Source organism: Mandrillus leucophaeus, unplaced genomic scaffold (genome assembly GCF_000951045.1).
Source record: "Mandrillus leucophaeus isolate KB7577 unplaced genomic scaffold, Mleu.le_1.0 Scaffold39, whole genome shotgun sequence".
Lineage (NCBI taxonomy): Eukaryota > Metazoa > Chordata > Mammalia > Primates > Cercopithecidae > Mandrillus > Mandrillus leucophaeus.
Window position 1 is genome coordinate 4,475,214 of NW_012104142.1, and position 23,656 is coordinate 4,498,869.

General features: G+C 41.1%; 1 protein-coding gene across 1 annotated transcript in view; it reads left to right on the forward strand.

Moving 5' to 3' along the window:
- The first annotated feature begins 5,392 nt into the window (after positions 1 to 5,392).
- OIT3 (oncoprotein induced transcript 3) overlaps positions 5,393 to 23,656 on the forward strand; it is a 34,496-nt gene continuing 16,232 nt past the window's right edge. The window contains exons 1-5 of the mRNA XM_011991117.1: positions 5,393 to 5,709; positions 10,503 to 10,877; positions 12,215 to 12,322; positions 17,826 to 17,948; positions 23,054 to 23,176. Coding sequence (XP_011846507.1) covers positions 5,649 to 5,709; positions 10,503 to 10,877; positions 12,215 to 12,322; positions 17,826 to 17,948; positions 23,054 to 23,176 — 790 coding nt within the window. The 5' untranslated portion in view covers positions 5,393 to 5,648. The remainder of the gene's footprint in view (positions 5,710 to 10,502; positions 10,878 to 12,214; positions 12,323 to 17,825; positions 17,949 to 23,053; positions 23,177 to 23,656) is intronic.

Genomic DNA, 23,656 nt, shown 5'->3' on the forward strand with positions numbered 1-23,656 from the left:
CTGTAGTGCAATATGAGGTGCTGTCCAAACAGCCTCTGTAGCTGTGGTCCTGCCTTCTGGCAGCTTACAGCAGCCTAACACAGACAACCCTCACCCACATGTAAGGTGTAAGAATTTAAGGTTTGACAGAGCAGGAGCATCGCCATCTTGGACAAGCACCGCCATTTTAAGTTCCCTTTGATTAAAAACCGCCTAAATCCAGCCCAAAATCATCAGCTTAATGGCTAATGTCAGCATGACCATAAACCACAAATGACACCTTAGACCAGAAACATTCCAACCCTGAGATAAAGCCCCCTCTGACCAGAAACATCCCAGCCCCGAGATAACCTCTCCTCGGAACAGACATTCCAACCCTGCAATAAAATTCTCCTCCACCCAGAAACACTCCGAGCCTGCGATAGGCTCTCCCTCACTAAACCCTGAAGTACCCATAGTCTGTAAGAGAATGCTCCTGATGGAAATCAGCCAGAATATTCTCCAAAATAAACCTGTCTTTGACTATGGAGCCACTTTTTGTGTTTGTTTCTTCTTCAACTCTTACAAGGTTGAAAATATTAAGTCATTTTTTGCATTCAATAAATAGTATCTACATACTTCACACATTCTGTTAAGCTTTGCAGGGTTGTTTTTGTTTTGGTTAGGTTTTTTAAGGAAAATAAAAACATGATTCCTGCCTTTAAGGAGCTTACAATTTGAAGTGTAAAGCAGGAGTGTCCAATCTTTTGGCTTCCCTGAGCCATACTAGAAGAAGAATTGTCTTGGGCCACACATAAAGTACACCAACACTAATGATAACTGATGAGCTAAAACAAAACGCAAAAAAACCTCAATGTTTTAAGAAAGTTTACAAATTTGTGTTGGGCTGCATGCGGCCTGCGAACCATGGGTAGGACAAGCTTAAAGTATAGTGAACCTAACAACAAAGGAAACCTGATTTAAAAATTGATCAAAGAAGTTGAACAGTTCTCCAAAAAGATACACAAATGGCCAATAAACACGAAAAGATGCTCAACATCACTAATAATTAAGGAAAGGTAAAACTACCGTGAAATACCACGTCACACCCATTAGAATGGCTATTATCAGAAAAAGCAGAAAATAAAACGGTGGTGAGGAAGCAGAGAAATTGGAACCCTTGGCACTGCTGGTGGGAATGTAAAATGGTTTGTCTCCCGTGGAAAACAGTATGGTGGCTCCTCAGAAAGTGGAACAGTTACCATATGATCCAGCAATTCCATTTCTGGGCATATGTCCAAAAGAATTGAAAGTAGGGACAAACAGACGTGTACACACATGTTCACAGCAGCATTATTCACAATAGCCAAAAGGTAGGAGCAATCTGAGTGTCCGCCAACAAATGAATGGATCAACAAAATATGGTGTGTACACACAGCTGATTATTATTCAGCCATACAAGAATGGAATTTGGTCACATGCCGTAATGAGGATGAGCCTTGAAGACACATGCTAAATGAATCGAGCTAGTCACAAAAGGACAATTACTGTATGATTCCACTTATATGAGTAGTCAAATTCATAGAAATACTAAGTAAAATAGTGGCTGTCAGGGATAAGGGAGGGGAGAATGGGAAGTTATTGTTTAATGCATACAGAGTTTCAGTTTGGGAAGATGACAAAGGTCTGGAGGCGGGTGGTGGTGATGGTTGCCCAACAATGTGAATGTACCTAATGCCACTGAACTGTACACTTAAGTGGTTAAAATGATAGATTTTAGGTATATTTTACCACAATGGAAATTTAAAAAGCATAGTGGATTAGAGGCAAATAATGATAGCATCAAATCTATTACTGAGTGTAAGTAATGCAGTTTCGCTGAGGGAGCATAGACTTTAGAGGTGGAAAAAGTAAAAGGGTTCTCAGAACATGGTCCCCAGAACAGCAGCATGTCATCTCCTGGAGTTGTTAGAAATGCAAGTTTTCCAGTCCCTCTTGCATCAGAAACTAGGAGTGGATCCAAGTGTTCAACAAACCCTCCTGGTGATTCTGATGAGAACCCTTAATCTAGCCTAACTATTGCTTTAAAGAGAAAGGAACGAAGGCACAGAGATGGCGTCTATGTCACAACTCCTCAGAGCGTCCTGTAGTCAAGTACCAGATGAAGTGACTGGAGGACTGCTGAGCATGGTGACTGGTGAGTAGAAAAGATGTAACCAGGGGTCATGTTAACGCTAATGTGGTATCCTGCTCGTCAGGGTGCAGCGGTAAGCACGTGGTAGACGCTTTCAAACACAAATACAAATAGGTTGACTTTTAAAATCTATCTGGAAAGATTTCACAGAAAAATAGGACTTCTTAGATTTTAGAGCTCAGTTTCACCGAAACACCAGAGTTTCAATTCAGTTTCATCACTGCCAACCTTTGTTGCTCTCCCAAGTAAGTCCAAACTCCTTGTTTCCCATGGTGCACTTGTGATATTTCCTTAGGATAAATGTATAGGTCATTTTTAATGAATCCTACTGAATATAAGATTACCTACTTTGCCTGTAATCCCAGCACTTTGGGAGACCAAGGTGGGTGGATAGCTTGAGTTCAGGAGTTCAAGACCAGCCTGGGCAACATGGCAAAACCCCATCTCTACTAAAAATACAAAAATTAGCCGGGCGTGGTGGTGCACACCTGTAGTCCCAGCTACTCGGGTGGCTGAGGCAGTAGAATCACTTGAACCCCGAAGGCAGAGAATGCAGTGAGCTGAGATCGCGCCATTGCACTCCACCCTGGGCGACAGAGTGAGACCCTGTCTCAAAAGAATACTTATTTGATAAATGTTTATATTTTATAAATGCATCATACACTGAGCAACCCCTCCTCTTTGAATTTCGGCTCCTGTGACTCCACCCTTGCATTTCCTTTCATAAATCTGTGATTACTTCTTGGTCTCCTTTACAGCGTTGTATTCCTCTGTCCACATCTTTGATATCAGGCTTCCCCAAGGTTCCATCTTGGACCCCATTTTCCATGGGTGTGATCTCACCCCCCTCCCCTATTTCAATTACCATTTATATGTTGGTAGCTTTCAAATTGTTACTCTAGCTCAGATGCAGATCGTAGACTGATTTATTCACTTCCTAACTGGTCTATTTCTAGCATTGCCTTCTGTACATTAAATTCTCTCAGTGTCACCAGAGTATTTTTGTTTTTAAATTCTAATGGCACATAATTAAGAAAAATTGTAACATATGACCAAGCATCAACATTAAATATGGGGGAGGAGACAAGACACCACAAAGAAGCAATTCACCAAACCCAAAACTTGGAACATTCTGTAGGACAAATGGTGGGGTTTCATCAACAAATGGAAGAAAGAGGGGAAGACCATTATGGATTTAATATATATATATATATTTTTATATATATTAATATAAATATATATATTTTTGAAACAGAGTCTCCCTCTGTTGCCCAGGCTGGAGTTCAATGGTACAATCACAGCTCACTGCAACCTCCGCCTCCCAGGTTCAAGTGATTTTCCTGTCTCAGCCTCCCAAGTAGCTGGGATTATAGACGTGCACCATCACACTCAGCTAGTTTTGCATTTTTAGTAGAGATGGGGTTTCGCCATGTTGGCAGGGCTGGTCTCGAACTCCTGACCTCAGGTGATCCACCCGCCTTGGCCTCCCAAAGTGCTGGGATTACAGGCATGAGCCACTGCACCCAGCCAATAAAAATAAATTTAAGTGACAACCAAAGTGTAATATATAAATCTTGTTTGAATCCTGACTCAATCCAGGATTAAAAGGAATATTTGGAACTATTGGAGCAATTTAAATATGGTTTGGGTATGAGTTAAGGAATTATTACTAATTTTCATAGTTGTAATAAAAGCATCATGATTATGTAAAAAAAAGACCATGTGTTAGAAATGCATACTGGTATGTAAATGAAATGAGATTGACAAAATGTTAGTAATTATTGTAGCTGGGTGTTCATTATCGTTCTTTATACTTTTGTATATATATTTGAAATGTTTCATCATAAACAGTAAAAAATGAAAGGGCAGGTCAACTAAAAAGGAAAAAATAGAAATAAGGTGGAAAAAAACTTACCATCCTGGGAATTCTTGTTTACAGCACCAAAAGCTATCTGGTGAAAGTCCTTGACTCCAGCAATCAATCCTGGCAAGAAGTCTGGGTTTATCTCATGCACACGTCCTCTGTTTCTCTGCAACACATATGAAGCCCTCAGATGGCTTCCTAGGCACAGGAAGTTGTGGGAGTTTGGTTTTTTTGTTTAAAGCACTAATACTTAGCAACACTATCCTGCAATGAGACAGCAGGGTCATCCATTGCTGCCATCAAACCACAGCTTAATAAGTTAATGGTCAAATTGCCTGTGTCCCACTGATGTTAGTAATAAAGTAGCTAACTAAAATTTTAGATCAATGGAAACCCCTTGCTTGACCATAAACCCTGTGCTTCTGGAGACCATTTGTACTTTTGTCATTGTCAAAAACCAGTGATTGGCCGGGCTCGGTGGCTGACACCTCTAATCGCAGCACTTTGGGAGGCCAAGGCGGGTGGATCACGAGGTCAGGAGATCGAGACCATCCTGGCTAACATGGTGAAACCCCGTCTCTACTAAAAATACAAAAAAGTTAGCTGGGCATGGTGGCGGGTGCCTGTAGTCCCAGCTACTCAGGAGGCTGAGGCAGGAGAATGGCATGAACCTGGGAGGTGGAGCTTGCAGTGAGCCGAGATCAGGCCACTGCACTCCAGCCTGAGCGACAGAGCAAGACTCTGTCTCAAAAAATGTGCTATGAAGCACATTTTCTCTCCTTTGTCTAAATGTGAAACTTCAGTAAATTTTGACATTTAATTTTCCAGAGTGTTAATTTAATGAGTAGTTTCTAATTTTAAGCTCCTACCCCATCTTAATGTGAGAATTAGTGAAATAAATAACATAAAACCATTTTTTAATTTTGGGAGTAAAGACAATAAAAACATGAGGTATTGCTGCTTGAATTGGTAAAAACACAATTTAAACCTTGTTTCTTTCAGAAGTTTTGATGTCAAAGACCGTAATAAAACAAACTTAGGAGCTCATTTCAAGAGAATACTGTCCTTGTCCCATACCTGTCCTTACTACTTTGTTTTGTGTGCTATTGTAAGCTCCTTGACTATCTGACCAAGACACGTTCAATGATTTGGCTTCATCCATTCTCGTTTAGTGTGCAATGCTATGGCTGCAACATTGTGAAATCAATTCCTATAAGTCACAAAGCAAGAATTTGATGTGAGGGGATGTCCCTCATTTAGAATTCCCTTCTGGATAAGATACTGGAGGTTCCATTGCAGGGAATTCTTGAGAGAAAACAATAGGAGGATGAGGGATTGTGGCTTTGTTTTGTTTTGTTTTCCTAAAGAAAACTATCAATAAAGGAACCGTGTTGACAGTGTAAAGCAGTGCTTCTCTCTGGGGCCAAGGCCAGAGCTGTGGACACCTTGTCCCACTCATCCTCATCCTCTTCCTCTGATAAAGCCCCTGCCAGTGCTGATAAAGTCTTTCTCGTGAGAGCCTAGAGGCCTTAAAAAAAAAAAAAAGAAAAAAAAGTGCTTGAAAGAGAAGGGGACAAAGGAACACCAGTATTAAGAGGATTTTCCAGTGTTTCTGGCAGTTTGTCCAGAAGGATGCCTCCGTTCCTGCTTCTCACCTGCCTCTTCATCACAGGCACCTCCGTGTCACCCGTGGGTGAGTCTCACGTCAAGAACTTGGCACAATGCACTTTTTGTTGTGGCAATTTGCTATAATGTACAGATGATTAAGAACTAGATTCCAGTACCTTAAATGCTAGCTCTAGAATCTTGTAAGAAAAGTCCCTGAAAATAGATTTCCAGAGAATTTCTGTTACATGTTCCATTTAGCCTCTCGCCTGGACATCCAAAATTTCCATGGATCTGCCATATCCCACAGCTTTCACTAGCTAAAGAGTTCCTGGAGTTTGTGTAAAAATAATTCTGTCTTCTTTGTGTTCTAGGCACTTTTATAGTTCCAACTTGAAGAGCCAAAAAAAAAAAAAATTTAAAGTTGAGCATAGAGTTTTTCTTTAATGAAGGCAAGGGACTGAAAGCTCTGTTGCCATGAGGGGCACAGATCTGGATAAACCAAACTTATCAGTCTTTATATCAGAATATACTTTTTGCACAGATCGAGTGAATCTTAAATTGTCTCCCTCCTCAGACTTGGTGCAAAACTGGCCAATCAGACAAAGAAAAGTTTCAATTCCAGTTACTAACAGATTTCTCTCTTGCCTCTTTTTCTAGTAGAATATCAGTACTAACTGGAAGAGAGGGTGGGGGTGAGATGGAGAGAACCATCCTTCTTGACACTTTTGAGTAGTTCAGTATTTAATTGACCCTGGTCTATTTCTTCATGGTTGCTCTAGCACCTTAAAGGATACACATTAAACAAAAGCTTGTGGCCAGGCACGGTGGCTCACACCTGTAATCCCAGCACTTTGGGAGGCCAAGGCGGGCAGATCACCTGAGGTCAGGAGTTCGAGACCAGCCTGGCCAACGTGGTGAAACCCCATCTCTACTAAAAATACAGACACACCCAAAATTAGATGGGCATGGTGTCGCATGCCTGTAATTCCAACTACTTGGGAGGCTGAGGAGGGAGAACCACTTGAACTCAGGATGTGGAGGTTGCAGTGGGCTGAGATCGAACCACTGCACTTCAGCCTGGGCAAAAGAGGGAGACTCCGTCTCAAAAAAATAAAAAATAAAAATGCATTTTAAAAAATGGCGGTTTGAGACCCTCAGGAGACCTGATACCTAAATGTAATGTGGGATCCTGGAACAGAAAGATATAGGTGGAAACTAAGGAAGTCTGCATAAGTGTGGACTTGAGTTAATAAGAAGGTATCAATAGTGGCTCATTAACGCGACAAAGTTACCATGCTAATGTATGGTAAGTGTATGGCTAAAGGTAACACGCCATAACAAGGGAAACTGGGTGTAGGGCATGTGGGATCTCTTTGTCCTATCATCTCAATTATGCTGTAAATCCAAAACTGTTCCAAAAAATATGCTTGAGCTACCTGTCATTAATCACCCCATATCTGCTGCCAATAACTAACCCAAGGTTCTCTCAGAAAGTTGTCCTCCTGAAAAATCTCCACTCCCCTTTCTTCCCACCCTTCTCCTTACCTATTCTGCCTCTAGTACCTCCTGTATTCCCCATTCTTTCCATATACCCTTGCCCTTCCCAGATCTTTTCCTCCAACCCCCAACTCCTCAAGGATGATATATGGCTCAATGCCAGAGGTGTGATAAAGGGGGAACTTTGAGGACTGGAGCTGGTGTTTGCCCTGGAAGTGAGAGAAGAGGGAAAAGAAGGGATGAGAAAGGGGGAAGCAAAGTGGGGTGATGAGGGAGGAGGATGGAAGAGGAGGGAGCAGGAAAGAAGGGATGCTTCCCAACCAAGCTCAGGCGCAGGGTCGAAAGTGGGCTGTGATTCAGGGGAGGCTGTCTGTTGGATAGGACCTGGAGGGTTGGAGGACTCAACACTGGGGCGAAAGGGTGGGGACACAGACATCGGTTCTCTGCCCTTGGCCCTGCATGGTCCTGGTGGAAGACGCCAGAGGAGTGGCTGGCAAGTGGGCATCTTAGCAAACCATTGAGGAGCTTCTGGCAGGCCAGGAAGGAACCCACAGGGCTGTTCTTTTTGAAGCCCTCCCAATTAGATGTATAGATCAGCAGTTTAGGATGAATGTGTGCAATACCAGATTCTGGGCTTCACACTGAGATTGAAAACAGGATATAAAACCAGCAGCCAGATTATTAGATTGGATTGCTGCCTTAAAAGGGTGTAGAGTGGGATGGGTACATTTAACGTCAGAAAGTATTGGATGGTTAACTTTTAAAAATACGTATGTATTATTTAGTTAGTTACAGAAGGTGGCAGATAAATTTCTCCTCCTCATACCCTATCTCCCCTACAGCAGGGGAGCAAGTGAACTTTTAGCAGACAGCCAAGAAATGACATTTTACTTGAAGGAAAAACTTTATAAATAAGGAAATAGTTACTGAGAGAGGTTTAGGAGTTTCTGTAGAAGCCATTAAAAGTTGAGTATCTAGCCATCTCTTATAAAATTAGAGCCAGGGAGAGGAACCAAATATTTCCATGACTCTATAATCACCTGTGAAACTGCTCTGGAAACTTGTTTGTAAAAAAAAGCCACAGCTGGGAGAGCAAAGGAGGAAATTTGTCCCCTTTGAGGAGAGAGAGAATCTGAGGATATTTCTTCCCCTCAAAGGATTCTGGTCTAGGGCTCAGCTGAGACACATAAGGAGCATTTTAAAGAAAGAGGGTTGTTTCTGCCATTTGCATCCCTGCGTGTTATTTCCAGAAAATGCAATATCCACTTCTTTCTTGCCTTAAATTGTCATATTTTCTTGGAGGCCATTAGCAGTGGGCTATACTTTTCTCTACGTGTGACTGAAGTTTAGAGAGTAAACTTAACTTTGAAATATGGATATGTAGATTGGAAACATCTAAAGTATTTTCTAGACAAGTTAGATTTGGTGATCATGGCCGATTCATATTTAGTCGTTGTGCAGTATTTGCGAATACTGAATTCCCTGCCCACAAAATATATTGGCCCTAATGTGAATTCCCTGCCTACGATATCAGTTACGTAAGTCAACCTCATGTGCATTAAGAAGAATAATATAGTACTCTCTGACCAATGTTCCTTTCTAGAATTTCTTGATTTCATAGATTCTTCATAAGGACCATTTACCTATGTTGATTCATTAATTAGTTTCCCTGGAGCTAAGGGGAGCAATGAGAATATTGGAGATATTGGTGTCTTTAGTCATTGAAATGTTGTTTTTCTATTTATTTTCTATTTATTTATTTATTTGTTTGTTTATTTATGAGACAAAGTTTTACTCATGTTGCCCAGGCTGGAATGCAGTGGCATGGTCTTGGCTCACTGAAACCTCTACCTCCTGAGTTCAAGCGATTCTCCTGCCTCAGCCTCCCAAGAAGTTGGGATTACAGGCACACGCCACCACACCTAGCTAATTTCTGTATTTTTAGTAGAGATGGGGTTTCACCATGTTGACCAGGCTGGTCTCGAACTCCTGACCTCAGGTAATCCACCCACCTCGCCCTCCCAAAGTGCTGGGATTACAGGCGTGAGCCACCGCACCCAGTCAAAATGTTGTTTTTCAATGTCTTCATGACATATGATAAAATGTTTTGGTTGAGATATGGTAATTTATGCACTAAACACATATGCCTGAGAAACTTGGCTATATGACAGCTAGGATAATAATGCCATGGTTAACTACGAATACACAAAGTTCTTGATATTTTCAATAAGCTGGTAGAAGATATACCAAAATTCACTTTGAGAATATTTCTGGTAACTACATGCTAGTATACCGTGTTTTTCAAAGTAGGCGGCATGTGCCCGAGGCCTTTTTCTTTTCAGTGGAATGAGTTTTTACACATTCCTGATCAAGTCAAACTTTCTAATAATGCAAAATTCCACCTGTAATCTTTACAAATAGCCAGCCAAATACTCTTCTGAATATTTCCAAGGATTGGAAGCTAACTGCCCTGTGACATAGCCTCTCCCATGACTGGATAGCTGAACTGAAATGTGCTTCCCCATAATTCGTTCTTGTTCTTGTAACAGAATAGCTAATTCCTCTTCCACAAGCCTATTCCAGATTTTTAAAAAACGAATATGTGTTTTCTTCAGTCTTCTTTTTTCAAAACCATAATTCTCAACTTCACCAGTAAATAATTTTTAGGACCCCTTCTAAGTCTGGTCAACTTTCTCTGAAGTTTGTCAATTGCTTTCAAAAAATACAGTCTCCAGCAGAGCACCAAGTTCATGCCTGTAATCCCAGCACTTTGGGAGGCTGAGGCAGGAGGATCACTTGAGCCCTGGACAAGATGCCAGAACCCTATCTCTACCAAAAAAAACCCCCAAAAATTAGCCAGGTGTGGTGGCATACACCTGTGGTCCCAGCTACTTCAGAGGCTGAGTGGGGAGGATCACTTGAGTCCAGGAGGCGGAGGTTGCAGTGAGCCATGATTGTACCACTGCACTCCAGCCTGGGCGACAGAGCCAAACCCTGTCTCAAAAATAATAATACTACAGTTTCCAGGTAATGAACAAAATACTCAGAGTATGGTCTGACTCGCGCAGAGTTCAGTGAGTCTTTAATCCTAACCTCCCTTGGTCTGATACACCTATCCTTCTATCAAATAATTATTACGGATAAAAATTCAGTTCAAGCTAACGCTTAATATTAGGTTTGAAATAATTTTGAAAAGGGCATTTATGCAGCATGTTTAAATCAACCTAAGGAACCTTAAACAACTATTTTTTTTGGGACCTTAACTAATTTCTCTTTTGAATTCAAAAATGTCCAAATGCAAGACCAGGAAGGTGAACTTGGGCTGTTGGTGCTGTGATCTGAAACACTCCAGGTACTCTGAGGTATCTTTTTCATTTCCAGCCCTAGACCCTTGTTCTGCTTACATCAGCCTGAATGAGCCCTGGAGGAACACTGACCACCAACTGGATGAGTCTCAAGGTCCTCCTCTATGTGACAACCATGTGGATGGGGAGTGGTACCGCTTCACGGGCATGGCAGGAGATGCCATGCCTACCTTCTGCATACCAGAAAACCACTGTGGAACCCACGCACCTGTCTGGCTCAATGGCAGCCACCCCCTAGAAGGTGACGGTATTGTGCAACGCCAGGCTTGTGCAAGCTTCAATGGGAACTGCTGCCTCTGGAACACCACAGTGGAAGTCAAGGCTTGCCCTGGAGGCTACTATGTGTATCGTCTGACCAAGCCCAGCGTCTGCTTCCACGTCTACTGTGGTCGTGAGTACCTTCCCTGTGCTCTTTTTCTCCACCAACAAGGCCACAGATGGAGTCCAAAAGTGCCAACTATAGGATACGCAGTTACAGTGACAACTATATCTCAATCTGAACAACATTGATGTGGGGCCAAAGATACCTCTAGATTGTGATTTCTGAGATCTCTTCATAGAACTTCTGAAAAATTCCTGAAGAAATAGAAGGGGAAAGGAGCTATGACTTTAATCAGTTATTTTTAATTTTGTCCGAATTCCATTCAAACAACACATTAGAAAATGAAATATTGGGCTAGGTGTGGTGGCTCACATCTGTAATCCCAGCACTTTGGGAGGACGAGGCAGGTGGATCACAAGGTCAGGAGTTTAAGACCAGCCTGGCCAATATGGTGAAACACCGTCTCTACTAAAAATACAAAAATTAGCCAGGTGTGGTGGCGTGCACTTGTAACCCCAGCTACTTGGGAGACTGTGGCAGGAGAATTGCTTGAACCCGGGAGGTGGAAGTTGCAGTGAGCCGAAAAATCACGCCATTGCACTCCAGCCCGGGTGACAGAGTGAGACTCCAACCCAAAAAAAAAAAAAAAGAAAATGAAACATTGATTTAGGTTATCTAAATAGTGGATTTCCAACTTGTTTGAGTATGGAGAACCCCTTTTTAAGATCTCTAGATAGATAGATAGATAGATAGATAGATAGATAGATAGATAGATAGATAGATAGACAGACAGACAGATAATCAGACACCCATATGGTTGGATTGTGTTTGGTGTCCACTGATTTTTTAAAATGATATATAATGGGAAGAAGCTACTTTGTGTCAGCAATACTTCTAATTTCTGTGTTATTAATCCTGTCAAGATCTGTATTCATTTTAAAAATAGAGCACTAGAAGAGTAAGACGTAACACTTTCTTAGTCTACAGCTCATTTATGGTGAGGTTTTAGATTTGCAGACAGTCTGTGGCCACTCAAGGGCCTATGGATCTGAAGTTGGGAATCATTGATCTAGAAGACAGAAGATGCCCTAGTTTGTTGTTTTCCATTGGGTTATATAAACCCTGAACAATGAGAATTCCCTCGATGGTGGCTGGAAACTCATCCCCCAGGCTACACTCATGAGGCTCTCTCAAGGAGAGGGTCAGCTGGATGCAGTGGCTTATGCTTGTAGTGCCAGCTACTTGGGAGGTCAAGGTGGGAGAATTGCTTAAGCCCAGGGGTTTGAGGCCAGCCTGGGCAACATAGGGAGACCACCCCTCCTGCCCCACCGCACCATCTCTAAAATGAATGAAAGAGTGTCCTCCGGTCTCCTCCTCTCATGAAGATAATCTTTATTCTTCCGTAGATTTTTATGACATCTGCGACGAGGACTGCCATGGCAGCTGCTCAGATACCAGCGAGTGCACATGCGCTCCAGGAACGGTGCTAGGCCCTGACAGGCAGACATGCTTTGGTAAGAAACTCATCAAAGGTAGAATCAGGCTATTAGGATTGAAAGGACAAATCAAAAACTCTTCCTGCCTCAGAGCGCCATCATTTTCCCAGTTTGTGTCTCCAAACACTTGGAATGGCGTTTCCTTTTTAGTTTATACCTGGACTGAAAGCCCCACACCAAATTTGTATCACGGTTAGGGACAGTGGAGAATTGTGCCCTCCACTAGAGTAGCCACAGGTGGCCATGGCTCACTTGAAATGTGGCTAGTATGACGGAAAAATTGAATTTTAATTTAATTGTATTTTAATTTTAAAACCGATGTTTGGCCACACACGGTGGCTCACGCCTGTAATCCTAGCACTTTGGGAGGCTGAGGCTGGCAGATGGCTTGAGCCCAGGAGTTCAAGACCACCCTGGGCAACAAAGAAAAACCTCATCTCTACAAAAAATATGAAAATTTTCTGGGTATGATGGCATGTATCCATAGTCCCAGCTCCTCAGGAGGCTGAGGTGGGAGGATCACTTGAACTTAGGAGTTCAAGGTTACAGTGAGCCATGACACCACTGCTCTCTAGCCTGGGTGACAGAGCGAGACTCTGTTTCTAATAATAATAATAATAATAATAATATCTTTAATATTGGTTATGTATCAAAGTGAAAATATTTTGCATATAATTGGGCTATATAAAATATTATTAAAATTAATTTCACATTTCTTTTTTAAAAATTTTAATGTGACTACTAATAAATTTTAAATATGTAATTTGCTTTATATTTCTGTTGGACAGCACTGATCTAGAATTATCTGAGGACTTACTCCTCTAGCTTCACTGATATAATTTTGGTCATTCTGAGTAGCAAGAAAGATGAGTCAGATTGTCCGTAGGAAATCCAGAGTTGTTGAATTGTATACTATGTTGTCTATAACTAGAAAAGAACAGAGATGAAAACCCCAAGATTGAATATCATCTCTCTTTTTCTTTAATGTTATGAAGGTTTTGGATTCAGACTCAAATAGATTTAAAACAAGTCTAGAGAGAAAGGGGAAGATTGCCCTACTCTGGTCCCCCAAGAAGAACAGTAACAGGTCAGGATTGAGGCAGCAGATTAAGGTGAAAGGAGCATAAAAGGCTTATTGGTGTTTGTTTGTTTGTTTGTTTGTTTGTTTTTGAGACAGGATCTTGCTCTGTCACCCAGACTGGAGTGCAGTGGTGTAATCTCAGCTTATTGCAGCTTCGACATCCTGGGCCCAAGTGGCTTCTTGTTTTAGAAGAGCTTTTGCTCTTCAATCTCCTAAATGAGCCAGGGGCAATGGCTCATGCCTATAATCCCAGTGCTTTGGGAGGAGGAAGCAAGAGGATTGCTTGAGACCAGGAGTTTAAGACTAGCTTGGACAACATAGTGAGACCCCATCTCTATAAAATAAAAAATAAATTAGCCAGGCATAGTGGCAGCCTTCCAAAGTAGCTGAAGTTTCAGCTGAGGCAGGTGGATTGCTTGAGCCCAGGAATTTAAGGCTGCTGTCAGCTCCAATTGCGTCACTGCACTCCAGCCTGGGCAGAAGAGCAAGACCCTGTCTAAACAAACAAACAAAAATCATAAATACATCAATAAATAAAACCTCCTAAATGAACCCCACTGACCATCCTGTGGAGCAGGTTTCAGCCCTGCCATAGGAGTTGTTAGGGGTCTGGTGTGGTTGATTCTGAGTATGTGATTTAATGCTAAATGACTTGGGGTAGGGGCAATAGTGGTTCCTCAAGTTTCTCCCTACCCTCATGTATTCCTGTTCAAAAATATTTGGCTTTATTTTAAACCAGGAGTTGTTTATGCATTTCTTTGCTTTTGTTTTAATGCAGCTCTTGAAGAGGTAATACATTTAAATGGTTCTCAAATTAAACAACATGAAAAAGTATACAGCAGGCTGTCTAGCTCTCAGTCACCCTCTTGCCCCATTTCCCTCTTCCCCAACTCCATCCCAAGGAAACCGTTGTATTATTTTCTTATATGTGCTTCCAGGGTTTCTACAGTCAGATTTTAAAATGCAAATACATATATGTGTATTAGCCTGTTCTCATGCTGCTAGTAAAGGCATACCCAAGCCTAGATTTATAAAGGAAATTTATAAAGGAAAGAAGTGTAATCGACTCACAGTTCCACATTGCCGGGGAGGCCTCACAATCATGGCAGAAGATGAGGAGAAGCAAAGTCACATCTTACATGGCAGCAGGCAGGAGAGCATGCGTAGGGGAATTCCCATTTATAAAACCATTGGATCTCGTGAGACTTACTCACTACCAAGAGAACAGTGTGGGGGAAACTGCACCCATGATTCAGTTATCTCCACCTGGCCCCACCCTTGACACGTGGGGATTATTACAATTCAGGGTGAGATTTGGGTGCGGACACAGCCAAATCATATCAATATGTTTACTTATTGGCCATTTTTAAACATCAAAGGTAGCGTATCATTGACTTCTCTTCCTTAATTTATCTTAGACAATCTTTTTCTATCAAAGCCCCAAGTTCCTATGTGGGATCTGTGGGACTTCAGGGAGGTGAATCCTCTGAAACTGTAGACAGTGTTTTGTGTTTGTGAGCATGTGTCAATTTTCCTTTAGTTTTTATTTAAATGTAATAATTTTAATTATTTATTTTAAATTATATAATTTGTTCGGGCAGCATACAAGAAAATAATATAACAGACACTTATGTACCTAGATTTAACTAGAGTTAAGTTTTGCTTCCTTTTTGTTTTTCTTTTTCTTTTTTTTTTTTTTTTGAGATGGAGTTTCACTCTTTTGCCCAGGCTGGAGTGCAATGGCACCATCTCAACTCACTGCAACCCCCATCTCCTGGGTTCAAGCGATTCTCCTGCCTCAGCCTCCAGAGTAGCTGGGATTACAGGTGTGAGCCACCATACCCAGCCCTCTTTTTCTTTTAATTTAAATACAATTTTGTAAATACAATAAAGCCATCCTACCCAATCCTGCTTTCTTCTCTCACCCTCCAGGGGTAATCATTGTTTTGAAGTTAGCATGTGTTCTTCTGCTCCCATTTTAATGCTTTTATTATTTATGTATGTACCCATAACAGTAGATAGCATCGTTTTGTGTGTTCTTAGAATTAACATAAAAATGATACCTTACCCAGTGTGTTGAGATTTTCTCTAGCAGGTACCCGTAAGAATGGAACTGCTTGGGCATAGAGTGTCTTCACTAGCTATAAACAATAAACTCCCAAATAATGACGGCTTTAAAAAGTAGAAGTTTATTTCTCTCTCATAAGATAAGCAGTCCAGGCTTGGAATGGAGGCTTCTAAGGGACCTACCCAAGCATGGGTGTCACCATGTCCACATCCGGGAAGGCTGTGAGCCTCTAACCGTCTACTTTCCAGGCAATATAATGAGGAAAGGGAAAGAAGGGGCCTTGATAAAGATTCTTAATATTATCAACTACATTTTGCATTTCTACAAGTTCTGTTTGTTTATTTTCAGTTCTGCCTTGTCTTTTTACACACTTCTTTTATTTTGCTTATTATCCTTTCTTTTATCTTTTTACTAATTCTTTAAATACTTGTATTATGGACTTTTCTGGATAATTCTGTTATCTCCAGTTCAAAGCCTCCAATGATCACGCCAACGCTGTCTCACAGTGGATCATTCTTCATTTAAGTGTCTTGTGGCAAACCATCTTCTGTTGTAGTTTTTTTTCTGTAGGACACCACTCTTGTCATCTGGTATCTTTGTTTAGTGTGGCTATAAAGGAATACCTGAGGCTGGGTAATTTATAAAGAAAATGGGTTTATTTGGTTTATAATGCTGCTGGCTGGGAGAGTGAGCATCTGGGGAGAGCCTCAGGCTGCTTCCACTCATGGAGGAAGGTGAAGGGTGCTGGCATGTGCAGAGATCTCATGGCAAGACAGAAAGTGAGAGTGAGAAGGGGGAGGTGGCAGGCTCCTTTTAAACATGCTGAAACTAATCTAATAGAGCAAGAACTCACTCATTACTGCAAAGATAGCACCAAGCCATTCACAGGGGACCTGCCTCCAAGACCCGAACACCTCCCATTAGGCCTCACCTCCAACATGAGATCAAATCTCAATATGAGGCCAGGCATGGAGGCTCATGTCTGTAATCCCAGCACTTTGGGAGGCCGAGGCAGTTGGATCACTTGAAGTCAGGAGTTCATGACCAGCCTGGCCAACATGGTGAAACCCCGTTTCCACTAAAAATACAAAAATTAGCTGGGCGTGGTGGCACGTGCCTGTAATCCCAGCTACTCGGAAGGCTGAAGCGGGAGAATCGCTTGAAACCTGGAGGCGGAGGTTGCGGTGAGGTGAGATCGTGCCACTCCACTCCAGTCTGGGTGACAGAGACTCTGTCCCAAAAAAAAAAAGAGAAAAATCTCACTATGAGACTTGGAGGGGTCAAATATCCAAACCACAGCACCTGGTTTGAGGAAGTTTTACACAGGGCACTTTTTCAAATGCTTCTGTTGGCATCACAGATTCTTTATCAGACCAGGCCAAATTTTCCATCAATTTCTCAGCTTCAAGATTCCCCATACCGTGTGGGAAGTGTAAAACCATACTTGAGCCATGGCAGAGCCCTGGCTTGGGGCTTCCATTGGTTGTGAAGGCTTTTCTTTCTCCTAGAGCCTTGGGCGGAGTTTCCTTATTGTTTCCCTGGGCCGCTGGGCAAAGTTCTCCCCATCTCATTGAGGGGATACATTTTCTGGGGTTTAGACTTAAGCAGGGTTTCAGTCACAGCTTATCTCCTCTCCTGGGGCCAAGGTCATGACTCCTGTCACCGCATGGGTGTTTAAACCTCAGTCCATGGTTTGTGTCCTATCTAGGCCTGTTATTCCTGAAGACCATGACAAATTTAGCTCCCAAGCTTCCCTTTCCTTGTTTGTAAAAAGAAAGGCATAGACATTTTCTGCCAACTGTGCGTTTTTTTACAGCAAGAGTTCATACCCTCCATCAGATTCTTAAAAAGATTAGCAACCATTGCTTAAGTACAGTGTGAGAATATACTAATTTAAAAAACAGATTTTGAGGGCAATAGCTCATATTATAAAAGAAAATTGCCTTACAAAATATTTTATCAGCTATTTCCTTCTGTAATGTAAGCTCCTCTCATGACTTAAAACAATTTACTTTATAAGTTTGTATTTATTTAGCAACTTCTCAGGAACTCATTAAAGAAAGTGAAATTCACCAATACAAATAAGTAGGTGTACCCAGGACACAAAAGGAACTTCATTTTCCCATTGTTTTTCCCTGAAGAGAAAGTAATTGGCAAGCAGTTAGGTACCTTCCACTCAGTAAAGGGCAGATGAACCAATAACATGGTTAAGGAGATCAGGTAGATGGGAGCGATGATACTGGATCAGAGCGGGAGCTGGGTGGTGGAAGGTCCATCAACAGGATCTGAAAAGATGTGGAAACTCTGCCCGGGGGTTTGGGAAAGGCTGAATCACTCAGCAGTATAGAAACAGTGTGGTTTCTCTTCTGCAGATGAAAATGAATGTGAGCAAAACAATGGTGGCTGCAGTGAGATCTGTGTGAACCTCAAAAACTCCTACCGCTGTGAGTGTGGGGTTGGCCGTGTGCTGAGAAATGATGGCAAGACTTGTGAAGGTGAGAATGGGCAAGAAGGGACCCAAATCAAGAGCCAAAGGAAGCCACTGGCTTATTCTCTGATGTTCAGGAAACTGCCTTAGTGTCCAAAGAGAGCAACAGTTTGGCTGTGCAAAGAAACGACAAAGGGGTTCATCAACATTGAGAATACTCACGCTGTGGACAGAATTCAGTTTTGATTTTGTCTCTAAGATTTAACAGGAGCGAATTTTGCAAGAGGCAGAAAGCCACATTTTTATACGAGAAATAAAAATAGGGTGTTCTGGCCAGGTGCAGTGGCCCATGCCTGAAATCACAGCACTTTGGGAGGCTGGAGTGGGAGGATCACTTGAGGCCAGGAGTTTGAAAGACCAGCCTGGGCAACATAGTAAGACACTATCTCTACAAAAATTAAAAAATAAAAATTAGCTGGGTATGGTGGTGCATGCTTATAGTCTCAGCCACTCAGAAGACTGAGGATTACTTGAGCCCAAGAGTTTGAGGCTGCATTAAGCTATGATTGCGCCACTGCACTCCAGCCTGGGCAACAGAGAGAAAATATCTCAAAAAAAAAAAAAAAGGAGGGGGGATATTCGGTATTTCTCAAACTTTAATGTGCCCATGAATCACTTAGGATCTTGTCAAAATGCAGATTCTGATTTAGTAGGTCTGAGATCAGGTCAATATATTGCATTTTTAAAGACGTTCTAGGAGTCACCTATGCTGCTGGTCCAAGGAGCACACCTGGACTAGCCAGGTAATAGAGGCAGTAGCATAACCACTGGCCGACAGCTGTGTTTCCCAAACTTCCCTGCTACTGAGAAGCACCTGGGGATTTTACACTCAGCCCCTCCGAGACCCTCTCCTGCAGCCTCAGCTTCAGAGGAGCTAAGATGGGGCCTTAGAGTTTGTGTTTTCAACAAGTTCCACGGGTGACTTTTATCATCTTGGAAGTTTAAGCCATTTCCTCTCCTCCCCATATGCTTTGTGTTTATGGGAGATGAATACAGTTTGGGGGGTAAATAAAATAATCTATTTAATTTTACTTTTAGATCTGTTTTTAATAGCAGACATTTTATAGGACTTTATACATTTATATAACTAATAACAAAAAAGAATTCATAATATATATCAAATAATTGAAATGGAAATTGCCTACCATTATTATATGAAACTTAGATAATAACCCTTCTCTAAGGCACATTTACCCTTGCAAATTGTCACAACTAAAATTCGCCAGGCACAGTGGCTCATGCCTGTAATCCCAGTACTTTGGGAGACTGAGGTGGGTGGATCACTTGAGGTCAAGAGTTGGTGATCAGCCTGGCCAACATGGTAAAATCCCATCTCTACTAAAAATTCAAAAATTAGCTAGGTGTGATGGTGGGCGCCTGTAATCCCAACTACTCAGGAGGCTGAGGCACAAGAATCATTTGAACCTGGGAGGCAGAGGTTGCAGTGAGCTGAGATAGCGCCACTGCACTCCAGTCTGGGCAACAAAGAGAAACTCCATCTTAAAAAAAAAAAAAAAAAGGGCCGGGCGTGGTGGCTCAAGCCTGTAATCCCAGCACTTTGGGAGGCCGAGACGGGCGGATCACGAAGTCAGGAGATCAAGACCATCCTGGCTAACATGGTGAAACCCCGTCTCCACTAAAAAATACAAAAAACCAGCCCGGGCGACAAAAAAAAAAAAGAAAAAAAAAAAATTCCATCACTTCTACTTTAATAAGTCAGAGTTCTCATGACACCCTGCAGATTACATGGAGAGATAAATGGTATAATTGTTATTATTTACAGAGGATATATATTTGTTCCTTAGGATAATTAAATTTGTGGAATAATAGAGCTGTGGTACTACTTACAAAAGTTCACTTTATTCTAGCTATACTCAAAATAATAAAATACTACGCCAAAGGGAAAAATTATGGCTAGTGTCCATATTTTATTTCATGCAACTAACTTTGCATTATTAACTGAGAGACCATTAACCAGAATATTAAATTACTGTTCCTTATAATAAGACTAAATGTATTTTAAACTTTATTGAATAGGGGTAATGTCCAGAGTCCTCCTTAAATCTTAATTATTTTATGTATGAATCTTTGCATATTTGAATGTTAATAAAATGTTCCATAAAAACATTTGTAATTATTTATGAGTACTTTATTGGAAAGATTGCAGTTAATCCTGCCTCATATAATCTTAAAACCTAATAACCATAACTGAAAAAATATTTTAGCAGAAGATGAAAATTAAGTGTGAGTTATACTTTAGGATTAATATTCCTGTTTATAACCCTTAAGTTTTATTGATAGTCCAAACATATATGTTTCTTTAGCTAAGCTATTTGATAATTATATGTTCATTTTTTTTAAAAAAAATGGCCTTTTTAATTTTTTTTTTTTAGATTCAGGGGGTACATGCACAGGTTTGTTACATGGAGACATTGCTTAATGCTGGGGTTTGGGTTTCTATTGAGCCTGTCACCCAAATAGTGAATATAGTACCCAATAGGTAGTTTTTCAGCCCTCACCCTGCTCCCTCCTCCCACCTTTTGGAGTTCCCAGTTTCTTTTTTTTTTTTTCTTTTGAGACAAGGTCTCACTCTGTCACCCAGGCTAAAGTACAGTGGTGCCATCTTGGTACACCATAGCTTCTGCCTCCCTGAGCTCAGGTGATCCTCCCACCTCAGCCTCTCGAGAAGCTGGGACTATAGGCATGCACCACCACGCCAAGCTAATTTTTGTAGAAACAGGGTTTCACCATGTTGGCCAGGCTGCTCTCGAACTCCTGAGCTCAAGCAATCCGCCTGCCTTGGTTTCCCAAAGTGCTGAGGTTCCAGGTGTGAGCCACTGTGCCAGGCTCCCTGTGTCTATTTTTATATAGTTTATATTTGTCCCATCTTTATGCCTGTGTGTACCCATTGTTTAGCTCCCACTTGCAAGTGAGAACATGTAGTATTTTTCTGTTCCTGCATTAATTCAGCTCTTGTTAGTTTTTAAGTAATTTTTATTTTTTGTTTTACTTATTATTTATTTATTTATTATTATTTTTATTTTTAAGACAGAGTCTCACTTTGTTGCCCAAGCTAGAGTGCAGTGGGACGATCTCAGCTCACTGCAACCTCTGCCTCCCAGGTCAAGTGATTCTCCTCCCTCAACTTCCTGAGTAGCTGGGATTACAGGTGCCTGCCACCATGCCCAGCTAATTTTTAGTAGAGACGGGGTTTCACCATGTTGGCCAGGCTGGTTTTGAACTCCTAAGCTCACACAGTCCACCTGTCTTGACCTCCCAAAGTGCTGGATTACAGGTGTGAGCTACCACACCTGCCTGTTTTGTTTTATCACAAAAGTGTAGAAGAAAATACAGAGAAGCAAGAGAAAAATAATTAAAATGACCCACAATCCATTTGCCAGACATAGCCATTCTAAACATTTTGGTATATCTTCCTGAGAGACTTAAATATTTTAAGCTAGTTTAAATTTTCAGTTTCTTTTATATTTTGTATTTTTAGACCTGGAAATATCCTGAGTGAACATTTAGTACAACCTCTTCATTTTACAGATATTGAAATTGTGACTGAGAGAAATAAAATGACTTAAGGAAGGTAATTTTTAAGAAAAAAAGTGCTATTAATGTTCATTTTAACATCTTACAACATATTTTTGTGCTTTCTTCTATAGTATTATATATAATCTTCAGCCATTTCAAAAGCCCTTAGGTATGCTTTTATCCTTCAAAAATATACAGATGTATAATGGCCAGGCATGGTGGCTCACACCTGTAATTCCAGCACTTTGGGAGGCCAAGATGGGCAAATCACGAGGTCAGGAGATTGAGACCATCCTGGCTAACAAGGTGAAACCCCGTCTCTACTAAAAATACAAAAAACAAACAAACAAAAAATACAGATGTATAAACTAGTATTACTTAATCTCTTTTAAGTGTTGCAAAGAGTAATTCATTGCCATATTTTTCTCTATATACATTTCACAAAAACTAATTCATCCTAAGTTAATTTATTGATGTTCCAAATAACTGCTTTTTAAAAACTATTATTGAACTGAGAGAGTTATTGCTATAACTGGAAATCAGCTTTTATCTTTCCCTGAGCATCTCAGATGTTTTGAAAACATTCCCTTTCTTTATTTTAACCTAGAACAGGGGTCAACAAATTTTTCTCCAAAGGTCAGATGGTAAGTACTTTAGGCTTTGTGGACCATACAGAATCTGTAGAAACTACTCAACTCTGTTCTTGTAGTGAGAAAGCAGCCATGCAGGTAAATGAATGCACACGGCTATGTGCCAATAAAACTTTATTTGTAATAATGTGTAGCAGATTAGAATTTGACAACCTCTGACCTAGAAGATAATGTCCAAGTCCCACAAAGGTCTTTTTTTTTCTCTCTGTTAAACATGAAATCACCTTATAGATTCTTCAGTTTTCAATGGAATATTTTTCCTTTTTGTCCATTGCCTTGAGTTTGCTTTTTGAACATGCAAAACGTTAAAAAGGGAAAATTAAACAAAACCATCTCATAAGAGGACAATCACCAAGAATTTCATTGAATGGACTCAGCATGTTGTCCAGGCCTCATTTTTATAGTTTGCTGTCAGCCCAAAGCCCTTTACCCCCAGTGCTCTTGTCCTAGATATTTGAGGAGGGGGCCAGGTGACCCAGCCAGTCCACAATAAGTCAGATCTATCCAGCCAATTCAGGTGAATTTGTATTCTGTCAGTCTCTTTTACATCAATAATGCTCTATAAAATGTCAAATTGGTTGGATTAAATGTTACAGCAAATAAGAAATCACTTTTGGGTCCTAGTCCTAAAAACTCATAACCCCCAGCTAACCATAAGAAAAACATCAGACAAACCCAAACTGAAGGCCATGCTACAAAATTCCTGACCAGCTTAATTGGGTAGAGTTACGGATATTGGAAGATTGCTCTTTGTAGCTATGATATTTCATAAACATTCTTTGAGGTCTTGCCCAAATGTCTCAGTCACTAGGTTAGGCACCAGGGATGCTGCCATAAGTTAAGTATAATCCCTGATGCAAAGTGCCAGAATTCTTGGGGTAGAGGGTTGCAAGATGATTCCCTTTTCTGTTGGCTTCTACTGCAGACATTGAAGGATGCCACAATAACAATGGTGGCTGCAGCCACTCTTGCCTTGGATCTGAGAAGGGCTACCAGTGCGAATGTCCCCGGGGCCTGGTGCTGTCTGAGGATAACCACACTTGCCAAGGTAGTACATGGGGCGGAGTGGGGGCTTGTCTCTACTCTGATGACATTTCTTCCTCTCCCAAAGCTCTTTGTCTTCCTCCCCCAAGTGTGTCAGGGTTCTCATCTTTTAGAACAATGGCTCTTTGAGCAGTGTATATTGCTGAATCATCACTCTGGAATCATTTAACAGAGAAGATCTCTAAGAAAGGATTATCAGAAAGTTAACTTTCCTTTGCTGTTTATCTTTGGTTTTTGACTACTTTCTATGGTTAGTTGTATGACTAATACTCAATATGGAAGCATAAGTCATTGATACAGCTCCTCTCTTTTCTAACAGGGTTTGAAACTAAGTGAACTCAGTTGAAAGCCCTGAGGAACATATTCCTCTCCCTACACTTAGGATATGAGGGTTAACAATCCTCTGATAATTATTTTCTGGAAATCTAATTTTTTTTTTGGCAGAGTCTCACTCTGTTGCTCAGATGGAGTGCAGTGATGTGAT